The sequence below is a fragment of the Numenius arquata genome, chromosome 10 (assembly GCF_964106895.1).
Source record: "Numenius arquata chromosome 10, bNumArq3.hap1.1, whole genome shotgun sequence".
NCBI classification, from domain to species: Eukaryota; Metazoa; Chordata; class Aves; order Charadriiformes; family Scolopacidae; genus Numenius; species Numenius arquata.
The window spans coordinates 15,225,840-15,251,888 of record NC_133585.1 but is presented as its reverse complement, the minus strand read 5'-3'; the positions used below and the strand labels follow the sequence as shown (position 1 = coordinate 15,251,888).

Here is a 26,049-nt window from a genome sequence, read left to right as displayed (position 1 = left end):
AAAAATACAAAACCATGCTGTACAACAAATTCTTAATAAAGCCTTGTCTTCTCTGGGTTGTGAATGCAGCAAGCCATAACTCTGCCACTTCTTCCCTTGGGAGACTCTTATGTAACCTCTCAGCTGTTTCTCTTGCTGTTCATATTAAGCCAAAATTTTTATTTTGCTTAATTGTATCCTAGTACACCTAACTTTGCAAACTGGGACTATTCAAATGAATCCACTCCCTTTTAAGACCAGACTATGCAGCCCGGAGAAGGAGAAGTATAGTAGCAAAGGCAGTAACAGTTTTGTAAGGTTTCATGAGACACTAGCAGCTCAAGTGAACATGCTGAGACATACCTGAGCCAGCAGAGTACCCTTCCAGCAACAAAGGCTAACCACATACTGGGCTGCGTTAGGACAAGCATAGTGAGGAGATCAGTGGCAGTGACTGTTCCCCTCTACTCAGCACTTGTGAGGCTGCATGTGAAGTATTGTGTCCAGTATTGTTTCAGGCTTTACAGTACTGAAGAGAGATTGACATTCTGAAGAGAGCGCAATGAAGGGCCACTAATACGGTTAGAGAGCTGAAATGCAAGATGCACGCAGCGAGACTGAGGGAGCTGTTTATCTGGTCTGGAGAAGAGAAGGCTAAGAGAGCATCTAATTCCTATATCAGATACCTAATGAAGAGTTATAGGGGAAACTAGGCTCTTCTCACAGTTGCACAACAAAAGGACAAGCGGCAGCAGTCACAAGTAGCAGCAAGGTAAATTCTCACTGTGTATAAAGAAAAACGTTTTCATAGTGCAACGGAACAGGCAGTTTGGAGACTGTGGGCTTTCCATCTCTGCTGGTATTCAAACTCAAACGGATAATGCCGCAAGTGACCTTATCAAGCTTTGAAATTAGCTGTGGATTGAGGAGAAGGTTGGACTAGGTGACCTCTGGAGGACTCTTCCTACCTACATTGCAATTCTGTCTTGACGTGACCGGAGGAGAGCAGGGTCTTATAATTAACAGGTTAAATATGGAAGCAGGGGAAGGCAAAAGCCGACATCCTACACGTGATTAGACTCAGAACTAAAGCATTGTTGAAATATAACCCTCTGAAAAAGTGGTAGGTATCTAGTTTTTATTCCAAATAATAAGTATTGGCATTTTCCTTCTCTAGATAGTTCCTTTCTTGTTTACCCAGCTGTTTAAAATGTATGCAGATATTAAGCATTTTATATCCCTCTGCTAGTGAAAAAGAATGTGGAAATACAATTCATAAGGCAAACAACTGGTGCTATATATCATTCATAGAATGCTCTAATAAAATCTGGTGCATTGCAGGCTTCTTAAGTGATGATGGTCTTGCACTATATTTAGCATTCAGCGAATAACTGAAAAAAACCTAACAAATAAATGCATAGTTGTCCGTTAAAGTGTCTAATGCACACAGTGAAGATACCATTGTATACATTACATGCCTCCATCTCTGAGAATTGAGACAATTGTGTGGGATAGTATGAAAAGGGATGCAATTGACCTAATCAATTTGCACAGTTGGCTAAAAATAGATGTTGACATCACTAAATAGAAGCACCTTACGTCAAATGCTAAACTCTGTCCTTATTACACCAGAGAGAAAAAAGGACTGCGTACAATATGTAATAGTTTTGAAAAGAAAGCTAATAGTGAATGCATAAGCATTTGGCATAGGTATATTACAGTTCCGAATGCAAACCCATTAATACAAAAATTGTATTGACAGGAAATTACTTGAATTTTATTTCAATGTGTATAGAATATGCATTTACATACTTTTTCAGACATTGATTCTTAATATGATTTTTTCATGGATAAAATACAATGAAATATATACTAATTCATTACAGAAGTTGTTAGAAATTATTTTGGTCTACCCACATAATTAAATCCTCTGAGTCTGATTGTGGGGAAAAAAGTAGACTTCAATGACAGGAGCTGGGTAATTCTGATATTTTAATTCACATGCTGCCAGTTGGCTCAGACTAAATATATGACATACAATGGGTGGATGGTGAAGTCCATAACTGAAGTACCACATGTCTCCTTATTTTCGTTGTACATCATTCATTCATGTTCTTTTGTATTGTTGAAAGCTGATTTCATGGGCTGTAGAGAGCACCTTCTGTCCCTGTGAGATTGCCAAATACAACACAGAGCCCATACGGAATATTTTAACTTACTTTGTTTTACTTAATTCCTTGTACATTTAAACTTGTTTCCACTAACAATTTTTTAATCTTAACATGCTCTTGAAGCCTTTTAATATGAAGGTCCCCTGCATTCAGGGAGAGCGAGGAACTCTAGTTTGTCCTGTGTTACTGAGTTTTGGTTTTAGACTGTCCCAGGCTGCCTCTGCGATGTCAGATCCACCCTCTCTTAGTGCACACTCAAGCCCAGTCCTATAATGGTCCATGCTGGGTGTTGTCAGTGTAACTTGTCTTAGAAAACTCCCTTTGTGCTTGGGTGTTACTACCTAAAACAGGGGGGAAATGGTCTCAGTTGTCCTGAATTAAAAGCTTGAGTGGGTTCTCAGAGGGAGCCCACATCACTAGATTATTTTTTTTATTATTATTTATTTTTTAAGCAGGCACCTGTGATAAACCCCACCTAGACCTCTAATACAGGGAAGAACCCCTTGCTTCCACATGGCCTTGAATCTAGATGGGTCTGGAATGTAGACTTTCTCAGAAGGCTGGTAAACAGTAGTATAAAAATTAAATCCCAGACTTGCCATGCTTAGACTATCATTCTTCTGCAGATACAGCAAACTTAGATTATGATGGGGTGGAAAGAAGCATGGGCTAGTCCATTTCCTCCTCTTCCAGAAGAGTTTTGACAAAGCCGCTGGGGTAAATGCTTGTAGTCACCTATTCCTGCGCCTCCTGTTATCTTTGACTGGTATTTTTTCAACCGATCTACTCCTGAGTCTTTCTCTGCTGTTTCAGGAGGGCAGAGGATGGAAGGGCCTGAGGGCACTGAGCTACAGCATTTCTGAGCTGCTAGAAAGCTCCCTAAGAGGAGTTCTGCTAACACTGCATGTTGGAGCAGCCTCTGAAGTTAAACTAACTCTCCAGATCCAGGAGTAGAAAGGTTATTTGTAAATTCAGTTATGATTTATGCACAACTGATGTTGTCTCCTGATGTTTTTTAATCATCTGAGAAATATATTCTCAAAACCAAAAGGTTAATTTAGCCCCAGAGTAACAAATAAGATGTTGGAGCATATGGGAATATACCTTTACATTTGCACTTCTAAATACATTTTGTGATTTAGCAAAACTGAAATAATTCTAAGTAGAATTCTCCATGGGTGTGAATGCATTTTTAAATTATTATTCTATTCTTATTTATCCAGTTATTCTCTAAGTTGTGTGATAGTGTTAAAAGCACATAATGGAGATGCAATGATGGGACACACTTAGCAGCCCATAATCTTGTTTTGGGAAGTTGTATGGACTTGGCAAAGGCAGACTGTCCAGTCAAATGCTAGCTGTGGTCCAATGCCATGTCCTTTGGGATTGCTTGCAGAGATGGAACTTATTTCCTTCTCCGTTTCCCTCTAGCTGTCATTCTCCTCTGAAAACAAACAAAAAAACAAAAATCCAAGCTGGCTACTTGGAATACTTAAACATCTAATTGAGTAAAGCTTTACCACTCATATAATTTTAATGCTTATGCAAAGCCAGTGGGAATACTTGTGGATTATTACTGTGCTTTCTTGTATCAGAGCCTAGAAACTGACTGGTTTCTCTATACCCAATTAGAGATGCATTCCAGCCACTTCTCAAGGTGTGTCACTCAAGTTTATGGTCAAAACTCTACTGTTTGTTGAAAATTTTTGAAAAATGTAAATACGGTTCAGTAGGATTACGTGTCAAGAGAACAGAGAGCTTCTAGCTGTCCTGGGCTTTTATTTTATACTTTGCTGGAAAAGCTGCAATCTGAATTGTAGATGATGTTACACGTTTGTGGTGGGAAAGCACTGAATGGTAAAAGTTGCTGTAAATGGTCATTAAAATGGAAACTGCATAGTAGCATGTAGCTGTTTCCACAGCTGCAGAAGCCTTCAGGCTCTGGGTACCCTTTGATGAAACAGAAAAAAAGGGAGAAACTTGAGACCTTTTCTTTATCCCCATCAAAAGCAAAGCCCTGCTTCTATTTTTCCCATTTTAACCACCTGACTAATCTTGTCATTGCTGTATTCCTCTAAATTTACTGTTGTGAACTAAAAATAGCACTTTCTCCCTTCTTCCTGCCCGCTTCCCTTATTCCTGTAGAAAAGCTCTGTAACAAGCTTGCAAGCAGATCTAAAGCGTTGTGTTTTTTGTTTTGTTTTACATTGCACTCCAATATTTCTTGAGTCAGTATCAGAGCAAGTCTGGTTGCTTTATATCAATGTTCTCCCACATGATGCTGACTTACCTGTTATGACAATAACATTCACTCTGCAGCCCTGATGGTCTAGGTGAGTTAATAGAGACATGGGGTTTTAGCTCTGTGATTTGTCTTCAGAAAGTGATAATTTAGACTGTAAAACAAAAGTACCAGTAAGGAATTAAGATTTACCGAAATGAAACAGGTCAGTAAAAGAATGCCCTTTTTTATCACCCTGCTTTGCTCAGCCCCCTGAATTAAGTTGATGAACATGGGCCTTATTATTTTCCAAAAGTTGTGTGTGCTAGAAACAAGTGAATACACAGAGATTGTTGTTCTGGCATAGAAGGAAAGTTTTTAGCTCTCATTTGTGGAGAAAAACTAGTTCATGTAGAGCTTGAACCGTAAGAAATGCAAGGTAATTATAGTATTTGCTTTAAATTTGTAGATTATAGGATTTGACATTTATTTACTTTTTGATGCCTGCATTATTAGTTTGGTGTTTCTTTGAGAGCAAGCAGATGTCTGAGTGAGAGTTGTTTTAGTTTCTGATGCATTTGTCTTGTTTGTCCAAACTCCCTGCAGAGCTAGGGAAGTAACACTTAATGTTTACATGATGCACATTGTTCTTCTGCACCTCATAGCCTCCTGTGATATGAAGTTGGAAACTGTAATTTTTTCTGACATAGATGTACTCAATTGAAAATTGTTGCAGCTTGACCTGTTTAATGGGAGTTTGACTTCTGGGTATTTGAAAAATGTAAGTAATTGACTAAATGCAGTTGGATGCTGTTAACCTGTTATTGGTACTATTAACTGGTACTGGAAGTGATCATTTTAAAACAACTTTACAACATGTTTTCAAAAAAAATGACTGTATTGTTGCTGCAAGACTGCAATGTGTGAGTTCAGGTTGCTCAAAGAGAGTATTTTCTTTCCAACAGCCACAACTACAACCATGTCAAAAAGGTTCTCTTAGCTGTCGCGGTTGTGCCCATGCCCTTCACTGCACGAAAGGGTTAGTTGCATTTTTTGTAGTTGTCAAGTGGTAAATAGAAGAGCTGGAGAGCAGTGTTTTAGAAGGGAGCCTGGTCTGAACTGTGAGCACTTTTCCCAGTTACAGCCAGGGCTTTGAGCTATTTTCACTGGTTAGAAATCTCCAAGTCTATATTGTAGGCTTCAGAGAAGGGGTGGGATGGTTTAACTGTGCGTGTCTGGTTTACATGAAGGGTTCAAATATTAGTGAAAATGGAGAGAAGCCATTTCAAATCATAACAGCAGCACCTGTGCTAAGAAATTGTGCACCCGGTTTAGGGGATTACCCGAGGAGGCCTTTGTGTTGTTTATGCACACACAGTATTTATAGAGTGTGTATAAATATGTGTTTGTGTGTATTCATTCATTTTTGACTAGTTTCGCGTCCGACCTTTTCCCGTGCGAGGCCGTGGCCAAAAGCCCCCCCTCCCAGTGTGCTGCTGCCGGGACGGAGAAGGAGGGTGAGCCCCCGAGTGCCCCCCGCTTGCGGTTCAGGCTCCTGCCCGGTGCCGTAAGGCGGGCCGGGCCGGGCCGGGCCGGGCGGAGGCGGCGGGCGCGGCTCCAGCCGCCGCCCCTTTACGCGCGGCCCCGGTTTCATGAATGAAATCCAATCGTGGCGCTATAAATAGAACGCGGGGCCGCAGACGTCAGAACGCGCGCGGCTCCCGCCGTCCCCGCCGCCGCCCGAGTCAGCCCCGCGGGGCGGGGCGGGACGGGACGGGACGGGACGGGGCGGGCGGGGAGCCCGCCGCGGGGCCGGGCGGGCAGAGCGGCGCCGGCGGCATGCTGCCTCCCTGCCGGGTCGGGCTGGCTCCTGCCGCTGCTCCGCCGCTGTAAGGAGCAGCGGGAAGGGGACGCGGCGACGGCTGCCACTCCCCCCTTCCCGACCCGCCGGGGCCGGGGGTCCGGCCCCGCTGCCTGCACCCCGGCTGCCGCGGCATCCCGCCCTCCCGGGTAGGTCCCGCGTCGCCCGGGCGCGATCGTGCTCTGACCTGCCGGCTGCGTGTGCGGGGCCGGGTCGGGCTGGCAGCCAGCGGCTCCGCAGGGCGCGGGTGGCGGCGCACCGCGCGTCTTGTCCTCCCGCAGGTGCACTCCTGCCTCGTCGGGAGAAGGAGGGGGAGGCATCCTTCCTCCACCGAGGACAGAGAGGGCCGAGTCCTTGATGAAGCAGATCTGTCTGGCTTCCTCTTCCAGCGAGGCCACAAGGTGCAAGGCGAAAATAGAGGGGTACGATGTGTACGGGAAGCAGAAACCTCCTGGCGCTTGGTACTTCTGAGTTTCATTTACTAAATACCTGAAGGATTTCTTCTTCTCCCTCTTTTTTTCCGCCTTCTTTCCCCCTGCTGTGTCTGTGGAGTCTGTTGTGGGTTGCTGTGACAACAGCAGGAGGCTGCTGTGGGGTCTTGCAGCACACAGATTATCAAGTGTCTGTGCCGGGACCTGGTAGGGGTCCATAGAAAGGGTCTGTATAGACAAGCAGTAGTAGACTTTAATTTGTTAAGTCAACTTTTAGTGGGTATTGTGGCATCCAACATCTAGAGCAAAGAGAAATCAGTCACTGGACAGACTGAGGCGGACTAGTCAGAGAGCTCTGGGTTGCCTTCTATTGGTCAAGGCACTACTCAGGCTTCTGAAGGCAGCAATATACCTGTTTAAAAAATGATAATAATACAAGAAGGGCCTTGAAGCTCTGCATATGGTCACAGCAAGAGAAAGGAAGTGATGCCAGAATATTCTCAATGACTTTGTTCATCCTCAGTTTGTGTACTATTTCAGGACACACAGCTGACTCAAAGCCAAATGTTCAGCTTGAGCTGTAATAGAAGCTGAGGTGGAAATTAGTTTGTTCAGTGTGCTCGAGGGGAGTTCTTAAGCTACCGGTTCTTTCTAGGCAAAAATAAAGCATGTGGGGAGAAAAACACCATTGTTAGGACTATGTTAAAGAGTTGCCATATGACTGCTCAGTGTAAGTAGCAATTGAATGGCAGGTATTTATGTACAGGTTGTATTTCGGGATTGGGAATCATAGTACATGGAAACAGAACCGTTTAATTTCTTTCCAGTATTTTTGAGGTCCTCTGCTATTAGGTTATGCTCTTCATTTGTATGCACATCGGATTTGTATGTCTGATTCTATGTCTCATGTATATGATGTATTTATGTATTGGTAACAGGGTAAACAAACCACTTGGTGAGTTCAATATTTGTACTAGGGTTCTTTATCTAAGTGACATAGTACTTAAGGAGCATAAGATCTGGGGCAGGCTCAGATGCACAGAAGTATTTTTATCCAAGAAGAAATAAACATCAGTTCTAGCTCTGGGGAGCTTTCTAAAACTCCTGCCCTTTTACAGCTCCAAATACTCACAAATATTGTAGCATTAGGCTGAGAGGAAGAGCTGATCACTTGACCAGTAAATCCCAATGTTTGATTCTTTGCTAATACATTTTGTTCTCTGCAAAAATGCTTAAGTCCTGCATCCAGATGTTGCCCTGTGCTGAAGGAGATGAAAGGACAGAGAAGCCTTGAATTAAGAGAAGCAAAAGAGCAACAGGTGTTTGACACGTTTCTCCCTTGCTCCTATCTATCCTGCCAGGAAAGTATGCAAATGTTGTAGGATGAAGAATGTACTTGGGAGGCGGGGAAAGGAAAGGCTGAGCAGTCCTTGCTGCATACGGCAGACTGGCAGAGCAGCTCATAGCAAGACTAGTCAGACTGGTGTGAATGTACCTTTGGATCATTGGTTGGATTTCCATAAAAGAGCTCAAAACCTTGTGCTGAAGGAGTAAATGGTGGCGTGGTACGTGAGCTAGACTTGGTGCACCCTGCTTTTCATGTGGTACAGCACATACACACATACATCACGTGTGGTGATAGTTGGGCCCTCTGTTACTAGGGGTAGGTTCATGAAATAGAAGTATGGATTTCCTTTGGTTCCCATCCAACACTATTCTACTTTTCTGTTTTCCTCTCCTTTCTGTCTGACATGAAAGACACAAGATGGCAATTTCTTTCTTAGTTTTTAATATTTTTTTCTTTGCAAATGAGCCTCTGTGTGGCACTACACATTACAAGTAAACTACATGTATACGCACCTCCTGCACAATTCAGTTAATGTTGCTTGATTTGCATTTGAAACATAAATGCAGAACTTGACTCAAGATCTGAAAGTAGCATTTATCTGAAGTCTGCCATCCTAAAGTCTTTGGGGTCTTTTTACCTGCTATCATTATGAGTTCTCACTCTCCTTCTGTAGTTTCCTTGTAGCAATCACATGTGGGAGTGAATAAAATCACAAATAGTATGTTTCTAACATCACTGATTAACAAAGAGGAGAATGCATGAGAAACGTCACATAAAGTTCAAGAAACAAGAGTCTGTTTCTGTATTTTGGAAGGGAAACAAGCACAGAAGGTGAATTCGACAGCTCTCTGTGCTAGAAGGTCACCAGTGTCTCTGGAATATTTTTCTTTGTTTGTAGCTCTAGCAAAAGTTGATAAATATTTTCCTCACAGAAATGTGCAAAAGTTGTGAGAATGCCTTGTTTGGTGGTTATTATTGTTTATTTTTCCTTCTGTCCTGTTGGGAACACTACTCAGAATAACGTCCTTATCAAACAGAGCATATAATGTCAACACCTGTCTTTATAAATGGGTAAAATCAGTAATAAGTAATAACCTATACTACAGTATCAATAGTTTAATGCTATACACGCTTCTGATGCTCTCAATTACATAAGAGTCATATCAGGGATTTAATGGAATTTATTACCATGAAAACCAGTAGTGTTGAGTCAGGCTTTTCCAGTGATCCTTCTCCCTTTAATCTCTAGTTTTTTATATGTTATCCCAGACACTCTTGAGCATCGCAGTCACTAAGGGTTCAGTTGCAGCTTTGCCCCAGTTATGTTGATCCAAATAACAAACCAGGAGCCAGAGCATCTGATGCTCTGTCTACATTAGTGGGTCGTGTGATGCAATAGCAAGGGATCTGGAGATGAAGAAGTTGGTGCTGAGGACCCAATGTCACACTGCACACATTTCAGGGGCAAAGGATGTTGCTTCAGATTACCTTTAATCTGGTCCTGTGAACCGAACTCATTAGTGGTGAGTGGCATGTGTTTCACTTCAGGTTCATCAGAAAGGAATTTAGTTTGTGCACACTGTGACTGCACCTGATATGAACCAAAGCATGATAAGTGGTCATGACTGGGATATTTGCTTCAAAAATGTGTTCTTGGTCTGAACTAAAATGCTTGTAGAGGTGCACCCGTAACCTGCTCCTGCAGTGCAATGTTTTGTTGCAGAAGGAGAACTAACCTGAGGACTCAGTGCATAATGGCATTTTATGCCTGGCTGCTTTATGAAGTACCACCGTTTGGTGATTGTTATCACCATCAATGTGTATTGTCCGTTCTTCAGTTATTTTGGTTCTCCGCCACTTTCATTAATGTCAGCCACAGTTAATTTCAGTGTGTGATGATACGACAGATTATGACCCACAGCAATGCCAGATCTTGGTCACTGCCTAGTCCCCTGTGTCTGCTCTGGTTGTCTCTGGTGAATGGAAAAAACAGTCAGTTGTAGCCAGGTGTATCTGGAATCCTAACAAAATGCATCTGTAGAGCCAAAATGTGAGCCTTAAATTAGTCATATACCAGCTAGGGATTATTTCCCTCTTTCCTGGGCTGGGTAAGTGTGGTTACTCTTTCTCACATAGAATCATAGAGTGGTTTGGGTTGGAAGGAATTTATTATCTAGTTTATTAGGAAGATTATCTAGTTCCAACCCCCCTGCCATGGGCAGGGACACCTTCCACTAGATAAGGTTACTCAAAGACCCATGCAACTTAGTCTTGAACCTTTCCAGGGATGGGGCATCCACAACTTCTCTGGGCAACCTGTTTCAGTGTTTCACCACCCTCACAGTAAAGAATCTCTTCCTAATATCTAATCTAAATCTCCCCTCTTCCAATTTAAAACCATTACCCCTCGTCTTATCACTACACTCCCTGATAAAGAGTCCCTCCCCATCTTTAGTGTGGGCCCTCTTTAAGTACTGGAAGGCTGCTATAAGGTCTCCCCAGAGCCTTCTCTTCTCCAGGCTGAACAACCCCAGCTCTCTCAGCCTGTCCTCATAGGAGAGGTGCTCCAGCCTTTTGATCATCTTCATGGCCCTCCTCTGCACTTGTTCCAACAGGTCCATGTCCTTGTTATGTTGGGGGCCCCAGAGCTGGACACAGTACTCCACGTGGGGTCTCACGAGAGCAGAGTAGAGGGGCATAATCACCTCTCTTGACCTGCTGGCCACGCTTCTTTTGATGCAGCCCAAGATATGATTGACTTTCTGGGCTGCAAGTGCACATTAATGGGTCACGTTGAGCTTCTCATCCATGAGCACTCCCAGGTCCTTCTCCACAGGGCTGCTCTCAACCCATTCTCCACCCAGCCTGTATTTGTGCTTGGGATTGCTGTGACCCTGGTGCAGGACCTTGCACTTGGCCTTGTTGAACTTCATGAGGTTCACATCTCTCAAGCCTGTCCAGATCCCTCTGGATGGCATCTCTTTTCTCCAGCATATCAACTGCTCCACACAACTTGGTGTCATCAGCAAACTTGCTGAGGGTGCACTCAATCCCGCTGTCCATGTCGCTGACCAAGATGTTAAACAGTGCCAGTCCCAGGACTGGCCCCTGAAGAACACCACTCGTCACTGGTCTCGACTTGGACATTGAGCTGTTGACTGCAACTCTTTGAGTGCCATCATTCAGCCAATTCCTTATCCACTGAGTTGTCCAGCCATCAAATCCATGCCTTCCCAATTTGGAGACAAGAATATCTTATGGAACAGTGTCTAATGCTTTGCACAAATCCAGGTAGGTGATGTCGGTTGCTCTTCCTTTATCCACCAACGTTCTAGACCTGTCATAGATGGCCACCAAATTTATCAGGCACAATTTGCCCTTAGTGAAGCCGTGTTGGCTGTCACTGATCACCTCCTTATTTTCCACGTGCCTTAGCATAGTTTCCAGGAGGATCTGCTCCATGATCTTGCCAGGCACAGAGGTGAGACCAACTGGCCTGCAGTTTCCTGGGTCATCTTTTTTTTTTTTTTTCTTTTTGAAAATGGGTGTTATGTTTCCCTTTCCCAGTTAGCGAGAACTTCACTGAGCTGCTGTGACTTCTCAAATATGATGGCTAGTGACTTAGCAACTTCCTCTGCTGGTTCGTTCAGGACCCATAGATGTATCTTATCATGTCCCATGGATTTGTATACCTTCAGATTCCTTAGATGGTTTTGAACCTAATCTTCTCCTACAGTGGGTGGTTCTTTGTTCTCCCAGTCCCTGCCTTTGCCTTCTGCAACTTGGGCACTGTGGCTAGAGCACTTGCTGGCGAAGGCCGAGCCAAAAAAGTCATTGAGTACCTCAGCTTTCTCTGTATCCCAGGTGACCAAGTCTCCCATTTCCTTCTGGAGAGGGCCCAAATTTTCCCTAGTTTTCCTTCTCTCCCTCCCTCTGAACAGCAAGAAACAAAAGGAGCTGTGAGGGCCTGCTCTGGGTTTTGGACAGTTCTTAAGGTAGACTCTGAAGAATTGCTGAAGGGGAGGGATGGTAGTGTTGCCGGGTCTCCCACCATATAGAAGGTACTCATCCCAGATTCTCACACACAAGGTTCTGAAACAGTTAAATGTCCTTCACCTGCTGTATGGATTAATTTATAGAGAGGTGATCTCATCACAAAGGATATGGCAAGGTATGTCACAGGTCAAAATAATATGTAAGCTGCTCAGTGTAATCAGCTTGTTAATTTCTCCCCCTCACGTCTTCCAGAACTTGTCAAAAAATTGACAGGGTTCAAGTGTAACGCTGAGCTTATTGTACCTAAGGTTGGATGTTCTCATGCTCAGCTATTGAGCTTCAGGGTAGGCTGTTTTATACAGTAATATGGGGAAGAATTTGTATTTTGCTAGTACCTCTGACTTTTGGTCGTCTAAGGAAGTGCTCATTCCTACTGATTGAAAGGTGTTGTGTCATCACAGAGGTAGGTCAAGTTTGACAAAGGGTCCTAATAACTAGCCTTTAGAAACAAAAAAATTTGTAGTCAAGCATTCTGAGAAAGAGTGGACTGACAGGCTTCTGATAGTACTAGCCCTGAATTGTTATTCCGTCTCTACAGTTTCTATGAAGAGATTGTGGCAATAATTTGACTGAGAAGTTTTCTAGGTGAGAATAGAGACATCTGTTCTGTCTTCAACTTTACTGCTTCCTTAGGGGCTGTTATTTTCATTTCTGTGTGTGACCATGGTAACTTTTTTGCTCCCTTCTTTTAAACTAGAGGGAGAGAGCAGGAATCATGGCAGATGAATGAAAGTTTCTAAGAATGTCTTTCTTCCAGCAGGTAATACGAAGTTAAGGGGTAACATCCAGGATTAAATCTAATACTTGTTGGCTAAAAGCTGTCATGAAAGAAGCTGGTTCAGGCCAGCTAAGTGGAATCTGTCTTGATGACAACCTCAACACTTCTCCAGCTGTATCAAATTTTATCAGTATTCTGTGGGATTTATTTATTTGTTGATACTGTCACTAAACTGAAATACCTCAACTATGCGAGAACAACTGAAACAGAGTAGAATACGATTCTGCCCTTGTGGAAGATAAAGGGGTTCTTGCTGACCTGCGCTCTCCTTTTGCGGGCAGCAACAGCCAGGGTTATCTCATTTATCACCTCATGCAGCGAAGCAACATTTCAGTCAGCTACCCTTCTCTTTCTACCCATGGTAGATCCAGGGATCTCATGTTTGAGATCAGGTTAACTTTAGAATATAAGGGCTTTTCTCCATTCCCAATTCATTGGCTGTGTCTGTTGTTGTCTTCTGTGGATGGGCCAGGCAGGGCAAGTACTTGATAAATCCCAAAGTTAATGTTGAATTTCTTCCTCTTGTGTCAGTCTCTTCCTTTTCAGTCTTTCCATGTAAACTGCCAGAACTTTAAGTAATGGCAATAGTGCAATGCTTATTTATCCTGGATGAGAATCCAGTCTGATATGCATCATGCCCATCTTTGTCCTCTGGTTACCTAGTGATCTGATCCCAACTTGAGTCTTATTACCCTTTGTCACGAGCTGTTTATTTAACGCTGACAAGGAATAGTTTTTCTTTTTAAAGAAATCTCCCCATTGGCCCTCCTGCAATTTAATAAAATACTATTAATTTATACCTTGTGAAAAATATCTTGTGATGGTCTTTCAACAGCTGGTATAGTTTATCTGTTACTTGATACCATGTTGTGATTTATTTCACAAATATACTTGGTGGGGCCCTAAATTCATTGATTAAATTGAGCCAAACCACAAAATAGCCTTTTAGCCCTTAACCTTTCCCCAAATCAGAGCTGTCTATGAATTCTATGCTCTTGCACAAATGAACAGTAAGTCCCCCCTGCTTTATCCCCTAGCATATATATGTTAATCCATTTAGATTCTGAAACAACACATGGCAGGTTATATATTGAGAATGAACGTTTCACATGCTTGTTCTGGCTCATGTGCTCTTTGGTTCTTGCCAGTGGCTGGTGCCTTGGGATTCTGCAGTGTAAGGTAGTGACTTCAGTGCTTGAAGAACGTAGCATTTTGCATCTCCTTTTCTAGTTTCCATGGTTGCAAGCAGTAATTTTGTAAATTGGGGGTGGAGGTAAGAGTATTGCGTAGTCTTGTAAATTTTTTATACTCCTTTTGATATGTTATTGCATAATGGTTCTCTGAAGGAGTCATTCCAAAACTATACACAAAAATACATCTCCAGAATAGATTGAAATACAGAGTACCTACAAATGCTCTTTCATAGCGTTTCAAAACTGTGTTTCTCAGGGATAAATGTTGATAGTCTTACTACCTTACTGGTGGACTGAGTTTTTTGAAGCATTCACACCCACACCGTTCATATTAAGTGGAGGTGGAGTTTGGTGTCCCTTTCCATTGGATTCCTTTAATAAAATTATGACATTGTAATTGTGGCTGGCAACCTGTTTGTTTGAAGCATTTCCTGGTTTGTATGTTTCGTCAGATTACTTCAGACAGGTTGGAATTACTAATTCTTTTTCCATGGAATAACTTAAAGAAAAACTTTACTGGGGAGGCAAGGTTCTTACGTACTGTCACTCTGAAAATTCAGTTGAACAGTTTGCTCTTAACGCAAGAGCAAAGTAACATGCTTGCTTGTTTTCATGCTCAGAGGTGCTCTCTCAGTCTTATGGGATGTGTTTAAGTACTGAGCTAAGAAGTAAATGCCTGCAGGATCACTCTATAATCACTGATTAATGTAGACACTCTTAGTGATTTGTTTGTGGTGTTTTGTTGTAAAGGGTTGATAATTAGCTACTGCTCTGTGGAAAAAAAAAAAAAGTCTTGGCTATGTTTTGTATATGCTAAGTGATGATTTTAAATATCTGGAAATTTCAAAATGAGCAGTTAGCTGCATAGGCAGTGAGATCCATAGGGGTGGATTCCTGATCCTGCACGGGGAACTCACTGTTGGGTTTGTATCTTCACCCACTTTCTTTCCTAATAGAAAAATGCAATTATAGTTTTAAATAGATTAAACTGCATTCTTAAAACAAGACAAACTCATGGTTAGGATCTGGTTATCTTTTGTATATAAATACACTTACATTCATACATAGAGAGAGAGATTGTGTGTCTGTTGTGTTTAATCTGTGTACCAGTGGACTAGATAATGAAGTGATATGCTGCACCTACATATCTTTTGGAAAATTTCTCTAGAAAGACAGTGTTTCATTACTGAGGCTGACTAGCCAGAAAGATCTGCATGCTATGGCAACCACAACTGGTTTTTAGTAATAATAATAACAACTCATTCAGCACTGAGGAAAAACTGAACAAAAAATCAAGCACCCTACAGCAATTTGAGGTGAAGCAACAAAGAAAGAAATCGGTGACCATAACCATCTGCAAGCCATGGTTCAGAACAGTAACCTTATACTTCTTTGGAAATAAATCAGCTTTATTTGGACTAGTTTTTTTCTGCTTATCAAGTGAATTAATTATATGGCTTTATCTCAGATCTTGAGTTTACCCACATCTGATTTTTGGCTGCCTTTCTCCTCTTCATCTGTGAACGATCACAGGTGACAATGTAAAAACAGAAACATCTTAAGAGATTTTTGAGATCTTGTGTTATTCTTGTGGGTATCTTTTTTCATTTCCATCCGTCTGCTCATCTTTCTTTAGAACTGGATTAAGCAGCCGAATTTTTCACTGCCTTCTTTTGGGAACTGCCATATTTGATCAGATCTTTCTCTTACTAGGTTTCTCACTGCTCCTCATTTGATGGCCTTTCTGTCTTTGGCTTTTTTAGCAGTATCCTCTCTGAGACTTGTCACACTTCTAGTAACTTTCCTCTTATTTTACCTATTTTCTTTTGCTGGTAAACTAAACTATTGCAGGTTATAGATTGGTTTTAGCAAGCTTTTCGTTGGTCTTGGAATTATTTTTTTTAAATTAACACCGATTTGCTCTTGTCCAGCCAGATATGTTTCAGTCCCAGTTGGTCTTCCCAGATGTTACCAGGCTTACAGAGCTCAAATCTAGATTTTTTTATATTTAAGTTTTGTAAGTACATGTTTAGCATTTTTAATCAGCGTGATTATATAACAGGGTTAGCACAAGCTTAACCTAGAGACTACCTTAAAAAAAACCTGACTGTGACTGTATTTTTAAGATCTTGTACATATTCCTGGCTTTAATCATTCCAGTAGTCAGAAGGCTTCTGGCTACATATGTAAGCATTTAATCCACAAGTTTTTCTAATTGTTTATACTGTAATTTTTTGTTAGCATCTGTTTTTATTTGAGGTGTCTAATTACCTGTCCAGGCTTCTGTCTGTCAGTCTCTTCAGGAGCTATTTCTGTTTTAATCCCTTTCTGAAAACTAGTGAATAGTAAAATGATCTGCATTTTGAATACATATCTATATATATATACACACACACTGGAATGGATTTAAGAACTTTCCTTAACATAGCCACAGAGCTCTAGTTTTGTTTTTATTCCCAGTTTATTTTAATCTCTGTCCTGTGCAGTATTGAGTCACGCTAAAAATACCTTCATTAGACTGCCATTGATCTACAAGAGGACATTTGGGTATGCTGTGTCTGAGTTCTGCAATAACTTTGCTTTAATTAAGTTAGTAAGTATATCAGAAATTTTAAAAAATAGTAAGTTTTAAATTTTATTTTCATGTGTTCTTTTTCTAGAATTCTCAAATAATTCCATTGATTTCTCTTGTTACTTTTATTTAGATTTTCCTATAATTTTGAACTCACTTTGTTATCCTCTTGGAAATTTTTTTAAGGTTCTAGACTCTGTACTTAATACATATTTTGTGCCTAACTGAAGTGCATTTTTGTAGAACTACCATTTAAGAACTTTTGAAGAATTTTAAAATCAGATTGTTGTATAAAACCTCAGCTAATCCATGTGACATTTTAATGGAATATTGGGTTGGAAGAAAAATTGGTTTGGCATCTCTCTGCTTGGTAGTTTAAAACCAACTAGACACACTGGCTAGCCACTCTCCTTCATTTTGTTTTCCAGCCTTGTAAACATTTCCACATTCCATCTGTGTTGTCTAGTCCATGCATGAATAAAATATGAAGTAATTTAATACCACATATTATGTCAGGGGGTTGCTGTTTATTCTCAGACTTGAAATGAAACTTTTTAGATCACATACTGAAACCTCTTGGGCTTTTGCTACTCATTCAGGGCCCTGCCTTTGAGGCCATGGTGTATGAATATTTCTCATTCTCTGTAATGTGGAAAAAATATATTAGTTTTCTACTTTTATTTATATCATGAATGTATTCTTGGAAAGGATAGATGCAGAGGAGGAAAGAGGAGTTAGCTCTCATTTCTCCTCTTGTATTTGGACTCATGGAGATGGCACAGAGCCCATGGGCCGTTGCAAGTCTCAGCTTCATGGGTGTTTGCCCATGAAGCAGCTGTAGTTGGATCACAGACAAGTAACTGGAAGTCTCTGTAGTCCTTTACCTCAAGACTAGTAACATTTCAGAATGCAGGTTACAACTCAAATGAGGGGATAAAGGCAATATCTTAATAGCTTTGTTTCTTTATCAGCTAAAACCTCTGTGCCGACATAGCAGGTTGATATCACGAGGTCATTAGGGTTTACATGCAGTAGGTATTGTGCTTGTATGTTTGAACCTGTGTTCTTTGCTCTACATTTGGCAGATTGCAAAGCTCTAGTTGTGCAACCACGTACTTGTGCCAGGATGAAAAGTTTCTGGGCCCATGTTTCAGCTTAGTGCAGGACAACTCTCTAAATTGTATTCTTACATGCTAGTCTGTGCTGTAGCATTTCAAGAACCATTCAATGTCAGTGAAAACTTATCAGTGTGACACAGTAGTGGCAGAAACTCACCTTTGCACCTTGCTGTCTATATGGTCCCTAACTCCTCCCATCTACATGTAAAGATTATAACTGTACCTTAGCCATGATAGCTATTAGCATGCAGTCCGTACTCAAAACTGTAAATAAATGAGTAACATTTAATTCTGACACTGACTTTGGTTTCTCAGTTTACATCACTTTAAATAATGAAAGAATGCAGTTTAAATTAGTACTTGGCTAGTAATGACTAAACATGCTTTTTCTTAAATCAGAATGTAGTGCCTATGACAGTGAAAAATGGACACCAAAACAGCTTGTATCTATTATTTTTAACAGCCTGGCAGTTAATATATATATTCTATATTTATGTGCAAATGAGACGTGAATATTAAAAAAGGTATTAAAACAAATAATTTGGTTTCTTTTTCTGTAGTGCTTTCTTCTCAGGAAAAAAGGATGACACCACTCCAGATTATGACCTGTGTTTTGTGAATTAAATTGCTATAGGTTTCCTTGCTGAAATAATTATTAGGCAAGCCTTCCTGAACATGTTTGTGCCTTGCATTTTCCCTTTTCTCCCTCCCTGATTACAATTCCATGGCAGAGACCAGATTGCTCAGCAGACTACTGGACATTAGAAGATCAAAATCTGATATATCAAACTATGATCTCACATTCCTTTACATGAAAATCCCACACTCCTTTCTATGAAAATGACAGGCTGTATTAAACATGCAGGAGTTGGTTTTTGTTTTTCAAATATCTAGTTTTTCCAGCTTACATTCATATCCAGGCATTTCTTCAATATGTTGCCATAGAATATTTAAGTAAATATTTTCAATAGTAACTTTGCACGAGTATTGTATCTTCAAAAATCTCCTTCTCTTCGCTTTCCATTGTCATGTGAAAAAGAATTTGTAGATATAGATAAGTATACTTGCAAGTTCCTGCTAGACTTTGTTTTCACTTTAGTTCACGATGTGTACAAACTTCTTGGAAAATTAAGAGTGCGTGATACATGCAGGATATAATGGGAGTTGTGTTTTGTAGAGAATAGAGTCTCTGGAGTCATCTTACAAGTCAGTTTTATTGTGTGCATCTAACTAAAACCATCTGTGTGACTTGCTGTTAGCAATATTGTTTGGACAGCCCTAAATCAAATCCTGAATGGGCAAGATTACAGAAGGCAGGTTTATACTGGAATCCTTCAGGTTAAACCCACTGATGTCCAGTCTTTTCTCCTTTTTGGCATAAAAAGTATTAGCAAGAGGTAAGTTTGTGCTAGCTGTCCTTGTTTCACCAAGATCTATCTTCTGCAAACAGGCTTGTGTTTACAGAAACCAAAGTGAAAATAGCATGTGAACAGCATAAACCGACTGCAGTCAAAATAGTTGTGCATTTGCATAACTGTGCAGTATTTAAAGGAATGGCTAGCTTACTTTGGTACAGTTTACTACAAGCTTTTCCTTAAGTTTTTTCTCTTCAGAAATCTCTCAAGAAGTGGAAGGCTCTGATTCTAAATAGCATTATTTTTGCACAATAGTAGAAAACAAGTTTAACTGTCTTGTTACAGTTTTTGATAAATGGACACTGACATGGACTACGAAAGACCCAACGTTGAAACTATCAAGTGTGTGGTGGTTGGAGATAACGCAGTGGGAAAGACTCGCCTAATTTGTGCAAGAGCATGCAATACAACCTTGACTCAGTATCAGCTGCTGGCAACTCACGTACCAACTGTCTGGGCCATTGATCAGTACCGTGTCTGCCAAGAGGTAAGGACTGCAGGTGTACAAAATATGGAGCACGTGCTGTGAAGTTGTGGTATCTTTTATTGGCAAGCCTTTCTTTGTCAGGATGCAGCAATGAACTCACAAGCATTTTATGCCTGGTCTCTACTGCAGCCATGGTCTGATAACCATTTCCCCGAGTCTCTCACTCCAAAGTATTTTTTTTATCAAACCTGTTTTTAGGAAGATGCATATTCTGCCTGTTTTATAAAATACAGCATTTGCTGAAAACTATATGTGATACACTCTTGGTCTAGTATGCTTTAGACCTTCTTGTGAGATGAATTAGAAATGTACTTGTTTGATGGAGGGAAAGAGAAAGTTATGTATGTTCTGTTCTAGGTCCTTGAACGCTCAAGAGATGTTGTGGATGAAGTGAGTGTTTCTCTCAGGCTGTGGGATACGTTTGGGGACCACCACAAAGACAGGCGCTTTGCATACGGAAGGTAAATTGATCCAAGCAAACTTTTAAGTAGTAATTGTAGTAAAATTTTAGGGCAGAAAAAAATTGCAAATCTTAATTTTGAAAAGCAAGGACTTAAAAACAATCAAGGGTATTCATATTCCTGCCTACTGCAAAGAGGATTATCTGCTGCAAGGATTAAAAAGATATAAATATTTAAAAAGCAGCATAGTTTCACTACACCACATTTCCTTGAACAGCCTGCTAAGCTCTGTCAACAACTGTTGTCCTATTTCAAATTTTAAAGAACATTCCCCAAAATAAGATTGTAGTTTTACAAAATTTGTATACAAAATATAATGTAATATGATACATATATAAAATATAATATGATATAATTGCCTAACATGTAATTAACAAGGCGAGATGTTGGGAAACATCACTCTTACTCAATAAAATATTTATTTTATTAAAACCTATGATGTTGAATGGGCAGCTAAGCTCTTGAGAGCAGAGCCAATTGAAAGAAAGGTGAGACTCTTCTGTATTTTCTTTGTTAAAGCTGAGGAAAGGAAAGGTTTTTCTTCTATAAAACCTTCACCTTCGAGTGTCTGCTAGTGAATCGATTAACCTGGAAATTCTTAAAAAAAATTTAAAAAAATAAAGAAAATTAATGTAATATAGATTTTTCCAGCATATACAATATAACCAGCATAGTTTCAACAAGGACTGAAGCCAGTGATAGTCTGTTTTGTTTAATTGTAACTAGATCTGGTCTTGTGGCATAACGGACAGCAGAACAGCTGAGTAACAGGCATTTGAATACACATATAATAAGAACAGGTTACCTGTATTGGGCAAATACTGAGCTGAAGATGGGTTTTGAACAGATATTTTCATAACTGACATTTGAGCAAGGTCTCAGTCCTCACACGTTTTTCACCTTCTTGAACATTTTCATATCATTTTCGTATCTGCTTCAGTCTGTACATGATCAAATATCCATAGACAGATACTTTTTGTTTTTTCCAGCTGGGAATGCCTTTTGTAGAGCATCAGTCTCAGCTTTGGATTCCATGTTGCCAAAATGTACTGTCTTACTGTTTTCCTTCTCTCTGTGCTACCTGATGAAACGAATTACTTCGGAAGTTGACTTTCTTTTCTATTCTCCTCACCTTAGAACCACTGGAGAGGGCTCTGTTGTTTGAATCCATCAGTTAAATTTTCACACTGTAAAACTCCGTATGGCAGTTTGTACAAACCCTCCTTCATATACAGCACTGTGTTAGTTGTGTCTTCACAGAGTCATGAATTACCTTGAATTTTGTGTTGGGAGCTAAAGTAGCAACACATCTGAGCTACACAACCTGTACCATTTGTAAATAAGCTTTGTGAGTGAGTGAAGTTACTGACTTTAAGGTAATATTGCTTGTAATATTTAGTGCCACTTGAGTATGTGAACAGATACTGTTTTATCATTTGGCAGCATATGGAGCCTACTTTGATAAATATGGATGTAACTTAACATTTCCACTAACTGTTCCTCTTTGATGTGGCCTCCTGATATTCTGCAACAGATACTGTGTCACTGAGGAGATTACTAGAGATTAGGAGAACAAAATCGGGCATGTTCTGAACTCTGATCCCAAATTAACTAACAGGATGGGAGAGGGGGAAACAACATACTTAGATTCTAATCCTGCAAACGCCAAGGAGGATGTGAATAACTCGAGATCTCGTGGGATTAAGCATGTGAATGTAGCGATTCATTTGTGATGTTAGCAGAATTGAACCTGTGTAGGATCAGGTTTGCTATACCCTGATCAATTTAAAAAGGCTGTTCTGGAAACCTGCTGTTCTGTTAGTGGTGTTTTTGCAAGTCTGTTAATGCAGAAAGTAACTGCAAACTCAAGAGAAACTATCTTATAAATCTAATTTCAATTGTAAAATTTTCTAATTGTAAGCACTGGTTAGGTACTTCATTGTTTTGAAATACTGTTTAGTATTTTATGTGTTAGCATTTTAGGAAGAGATTTCCAATATTGAATGTTCACATTGTTAGAATTTATTTTACATCACCTCTGTACATTGAACTACAGTCTACTCAGAGCTGAGTCAAATCTTGCAGTGCAGCGGAAGGTCTCATTTATGCCAAACTGCTCAAGGCTACACTTACAAGTGCCCCAAGTTTCTGATTGTCTGAAGGATCACATAATAATATAACCCTTTGGTTCCCTTCAAAATTTTTTATGCATATGCCCTTGTGCAGGGGAAGGCTTATTTCAGCCAAACACTCAGCCAAGACCTCTAATTGTCCTGAACGTGGTGTAACAAGAACCAGCAGGTCATTAATTCACCTGCTGCTCATTGGAAAAGATTGTTCCATACACTTTTACAAAATGTTACATAAATAGATTATGCTATAGATGACAGGGTGAACAGTTAATAGGACTTGCAGTAAAGATAAATCCTTCTTAATTCTTTATTTTTCACAGATAGAAACCTGAGAGGAGAATGACAGAAGGAATGTGTTTTCCACTATTTTTGAGTGACGGAAAGAGAAAAACATATTTGAATGCCACTGAGGATGGAATAGTTAATGTTTTTACTGCCATCCTTTAAAATGGGAGTATGGAGAGTGAGATGCAGCTTGCATTCTGCTGTGTGGTGTTTAGTTTAATAATCACAATCCTCCAGGAGCTTTGGGAAAACAGTTCCTGACAGCTTAAGGGAGGGAGGGGGATGTGGCTCGAGGGACTTGTGGCAATATTTGCTGCAGTTTTATAGCATGACATGTTGGTTTTTTCCTTAGAGTGTGTGCTTTAGTTTTGGAAGTATTTTGTTCAGTTCATCTTAGGCACTGTGATACCAAACAGTCATTTGTCCCACAGGGTTTCATTTGATGCAAAATCACTCCAAAATGTTGTAAAATTACAGTGGCTTTGTTATGATTAGTGTATTGATTTCCAGCTCCTAGTCACCTCTTTGTTTAATAACAGTATAGTCTCAGTGCTATTGTATTCTCTAAGCCTGCAAATAAGGCGGGAACTTCATATAAAGCTCAAGTTGTCATTATGTACCAGTTTCCCTGGGAGGAACAAAATTGCATGTGTAAAGACGTGAAAACATCTTAATTTATATTTCAGCTTGTCAGGATTCACTATCCTCTCTCCTCCTGTCCAATCTCATTTTGAATGAGCGTCAACGTGTCATTGTGTTAACTAATTCTAAAAGTAAAATGAATAAAATGGGAAAAAGATTGGCTTGCACTTTTTCTTTTTCATCCTTTTCTTTATTTTTTTCAGGTAAACATGTTTGACTACAATTTTATTAATATCCTACAAATTCTGGTTTTTTTATACATGCAACTCTTGTATGTGTAAACATGAGCACAAATCTGCAAAGAGTTAATTCAGTCCCAATCAAATATTTATTCTTAATACCATGGATGTGGTTTGTCAGCTAATTCAGCCAGGATGATTTATTTACTTGCAACTTAAATATGAGCTGTAGACCAAACAAAATCTGTTCATACAGCATGGACAGAAAACAGCTTTTTCCTCGTGACTTACAAATGTGAATGAGCCTTGCTGTGAGACTGCTGACAGAGCCTCTTAAAATATGTTTAGAGTATTTCCTCTGTTGTGAATGGATTTCATAAGCCTTGTGGGTATTGTATGTACACAGAGGAACACATGCATTTGTCTATTTCTGTGTAATTACAATTCCCTTAACAATTACTTCAATGTAACTTAATCCATAGAAATATACCTTCTGAACGCTGCTGAAAAGGGTCCATGAGAATATGTGAAGATATGTGAAGACTTCCACCAATATCATTAGGGATGTTTTGTTTTCTGTTCCTTTTTCTGAAAGGACAGTGATAATGATATTTCTATAAAAACAGTGTAAAATGTTTTGGTAGCTTTGATGTAAAATGGTATTTGCATTCAGCAAATTCAGTGACATTATGGCGAGGTACAGGTCTTCACAGAGTTACTCAGTTTACCTTTAGTTAGATCAGTGCCCTCTGTCACTCACTGCCTGTGCCAAGCAGAGAACAGGCCAGCAGCTCCTCACCTTTCTTCAGAGAAGGTCCAAGGTTTCAGAAGTGCTTTGAATGAAAGCCCATGCTTTTCCCTGCAGTCTTGCTGTCCTTGTTTTTATGTTACAATAATAAGAATGATTATAATTATCTACCTTCCACATGCCTTACAAGCCATTTACTGGCGTGGGTTGGAGGGGATCATCAGAGGTGTATCTTCATATCAGTAGCACTTAACCGACACATGATAGTCTTTTGCTTTGTTAGCAAAGGGCCAGCTGATGGGGAATTCAGATCTCTCTCACCTTGGCTGCTTCCATTTGCTATGTTTTGCTGCCACAAAAAGCGATACGCCATATCTTAGAATCATCCTCAAATACCAAAATCTGTGAGCCTCTTAATCTACTTTAAGGTGGTTTACAAGCTGCCAAGATTCTTCATCAAGCAATCCTGAAGAACTACTCCTGTAAAAACCATTTTTTTAATAATTGTTATGATTTTTTTCTCTTTTGAGTTTGACTCAGATCAATCTCAAGAAAGACTAGAATAAGCAGAGAGGTTCATAGAGAGATAACATTCTCAAGTAGTTTTATTCCAATGTGGTGTCTGTATGCACTGTTTTTTCTTCTTCTGTTATCTACATTAATATTCAAGGCTTTTTCACTCAGTTGATGGGAAAGTATATGCTTTATATACTTAAAGCAATCTAATTAATGCAGATCTACTACTTTTCTTCTCTGCATCCCATTCCATATTGTGAGTAGAAAGAAGTTGCTACAGAATTGCTGTTAGGAATCCTTCCTTCTTTAAAAAGATATGTGCCCAATGGCTGTTGGTGGAGTCTGAGGCTCAATTTGGTGTGTATGTAATCTATCTATAATAGAGCCACACCTGTAGTGCTTTAAGCCTTCCTTGACTGGAGTGGAAAAGTATGTATCAAATGTTATTTGTGGTATTATGTAATTTTCCATTTTTCCTTGCTCTCTGAAGTCAGTGGCTGAGTGGCTGGGTGGAAGGAGGGCATTTGGGTTCTAACCTAGAAGACTGCAAAGCAACGTCAAAATCTTTTGGAAATGCTAAATCTGCGAAGTGACTTTGCATCAAGATCTTGATCTTAGTAAATTATTTCTTTGTGGATAGGTGCTTGGAGGATTTCGTGAGCTGTTTTCTGCTCCAAGAGTCTCAGGATCGCAGTCTGGATTTTCTCATACATGTGTCAGAATATGAACACCACTCTGCACAGCCAGATGTAACTGTTTTAAACTGAGTTCTTATCAATATATTTGTGACATCAACTTGCCAGTTAAAATTTCTTGACAGTTTTTTTAAAATAAAAAAAAAAAAGAGGAGGAGGCTGGTTTTGTTGATAGTCCAAAGAAAGCAAAAAATACAAAAGTCCGTGTTTTCTCCCCAGAGAAAGAGATCTGCTAATGCTCAGTTTCTTCTGTGACTTCAGAAGTCACTCTCATACTGGATGCAAACCAGACACTATCATTCTTTCACCTACTCTGGATTTTTACATCCCTCTTTATCTTATCCCTGGTTTCCTATCTGTGTTCTTCATCAGTACTTATAAGGAATCATGCTTTTATTGAATTTTGGGACCTAGCTTTGGATTTTCCTTTTTCTTTTTTTCTTTTTTTTTTCTTTCCCATCCTTAAATCCCTCCCCTACCTTGAAATAATATTCTTCTTCTAATCATGTTGCTTCAAATGATGTTTTAAGTAAACCTCTTCTTACTTCTTTTAAACTTAATATGCTTTTCTGTTTGATCATTGGTTCCTCATTTTATTTTTAGAGGGTGGGGCTGACAGTAAAAAAAAGATTAATTTCTTCTTTGGTTATTATTCTACAGTGTCTTTAATGAAAGGTAGCTGGTTCTCTGTAAAGAGATAGCATGTAGTTCTCATCTGTAAGCTGCCTCTTTATAATAATAGAAAATAAGCTTGAAAAGCC

The 26,049-nt window shown here is 39.9% G+C and overlaps 1 protein-coding gene across 1 annotated transcript in view; it reads left to right on the top strand.

Moving 5' to 3' along the window:
- Positions 1-26,049, top strand: part of RHOBTB1 (Rho related BTB domain containing 1) — a 52,132-nt gene that overhangs the window by 6,841 nt on the left and 19,242 nt on the right. The window contains exons 2-3 of the mRNA XM_074154746.1: positions 19,429-19,630; positions 19,988-20,091. Of these exons, the coding sequence (XP_074010847.1) occupies positions 19,439-19,630; positions 19,988-20,091 (296 nt within the window). The 5' untranslated portion in view covers positions 19,429-19,438. The remainder of the gene's footprint in view (positions 1-19,428; positions 19,631-19,987; positions 20,092-26,049) is intronic.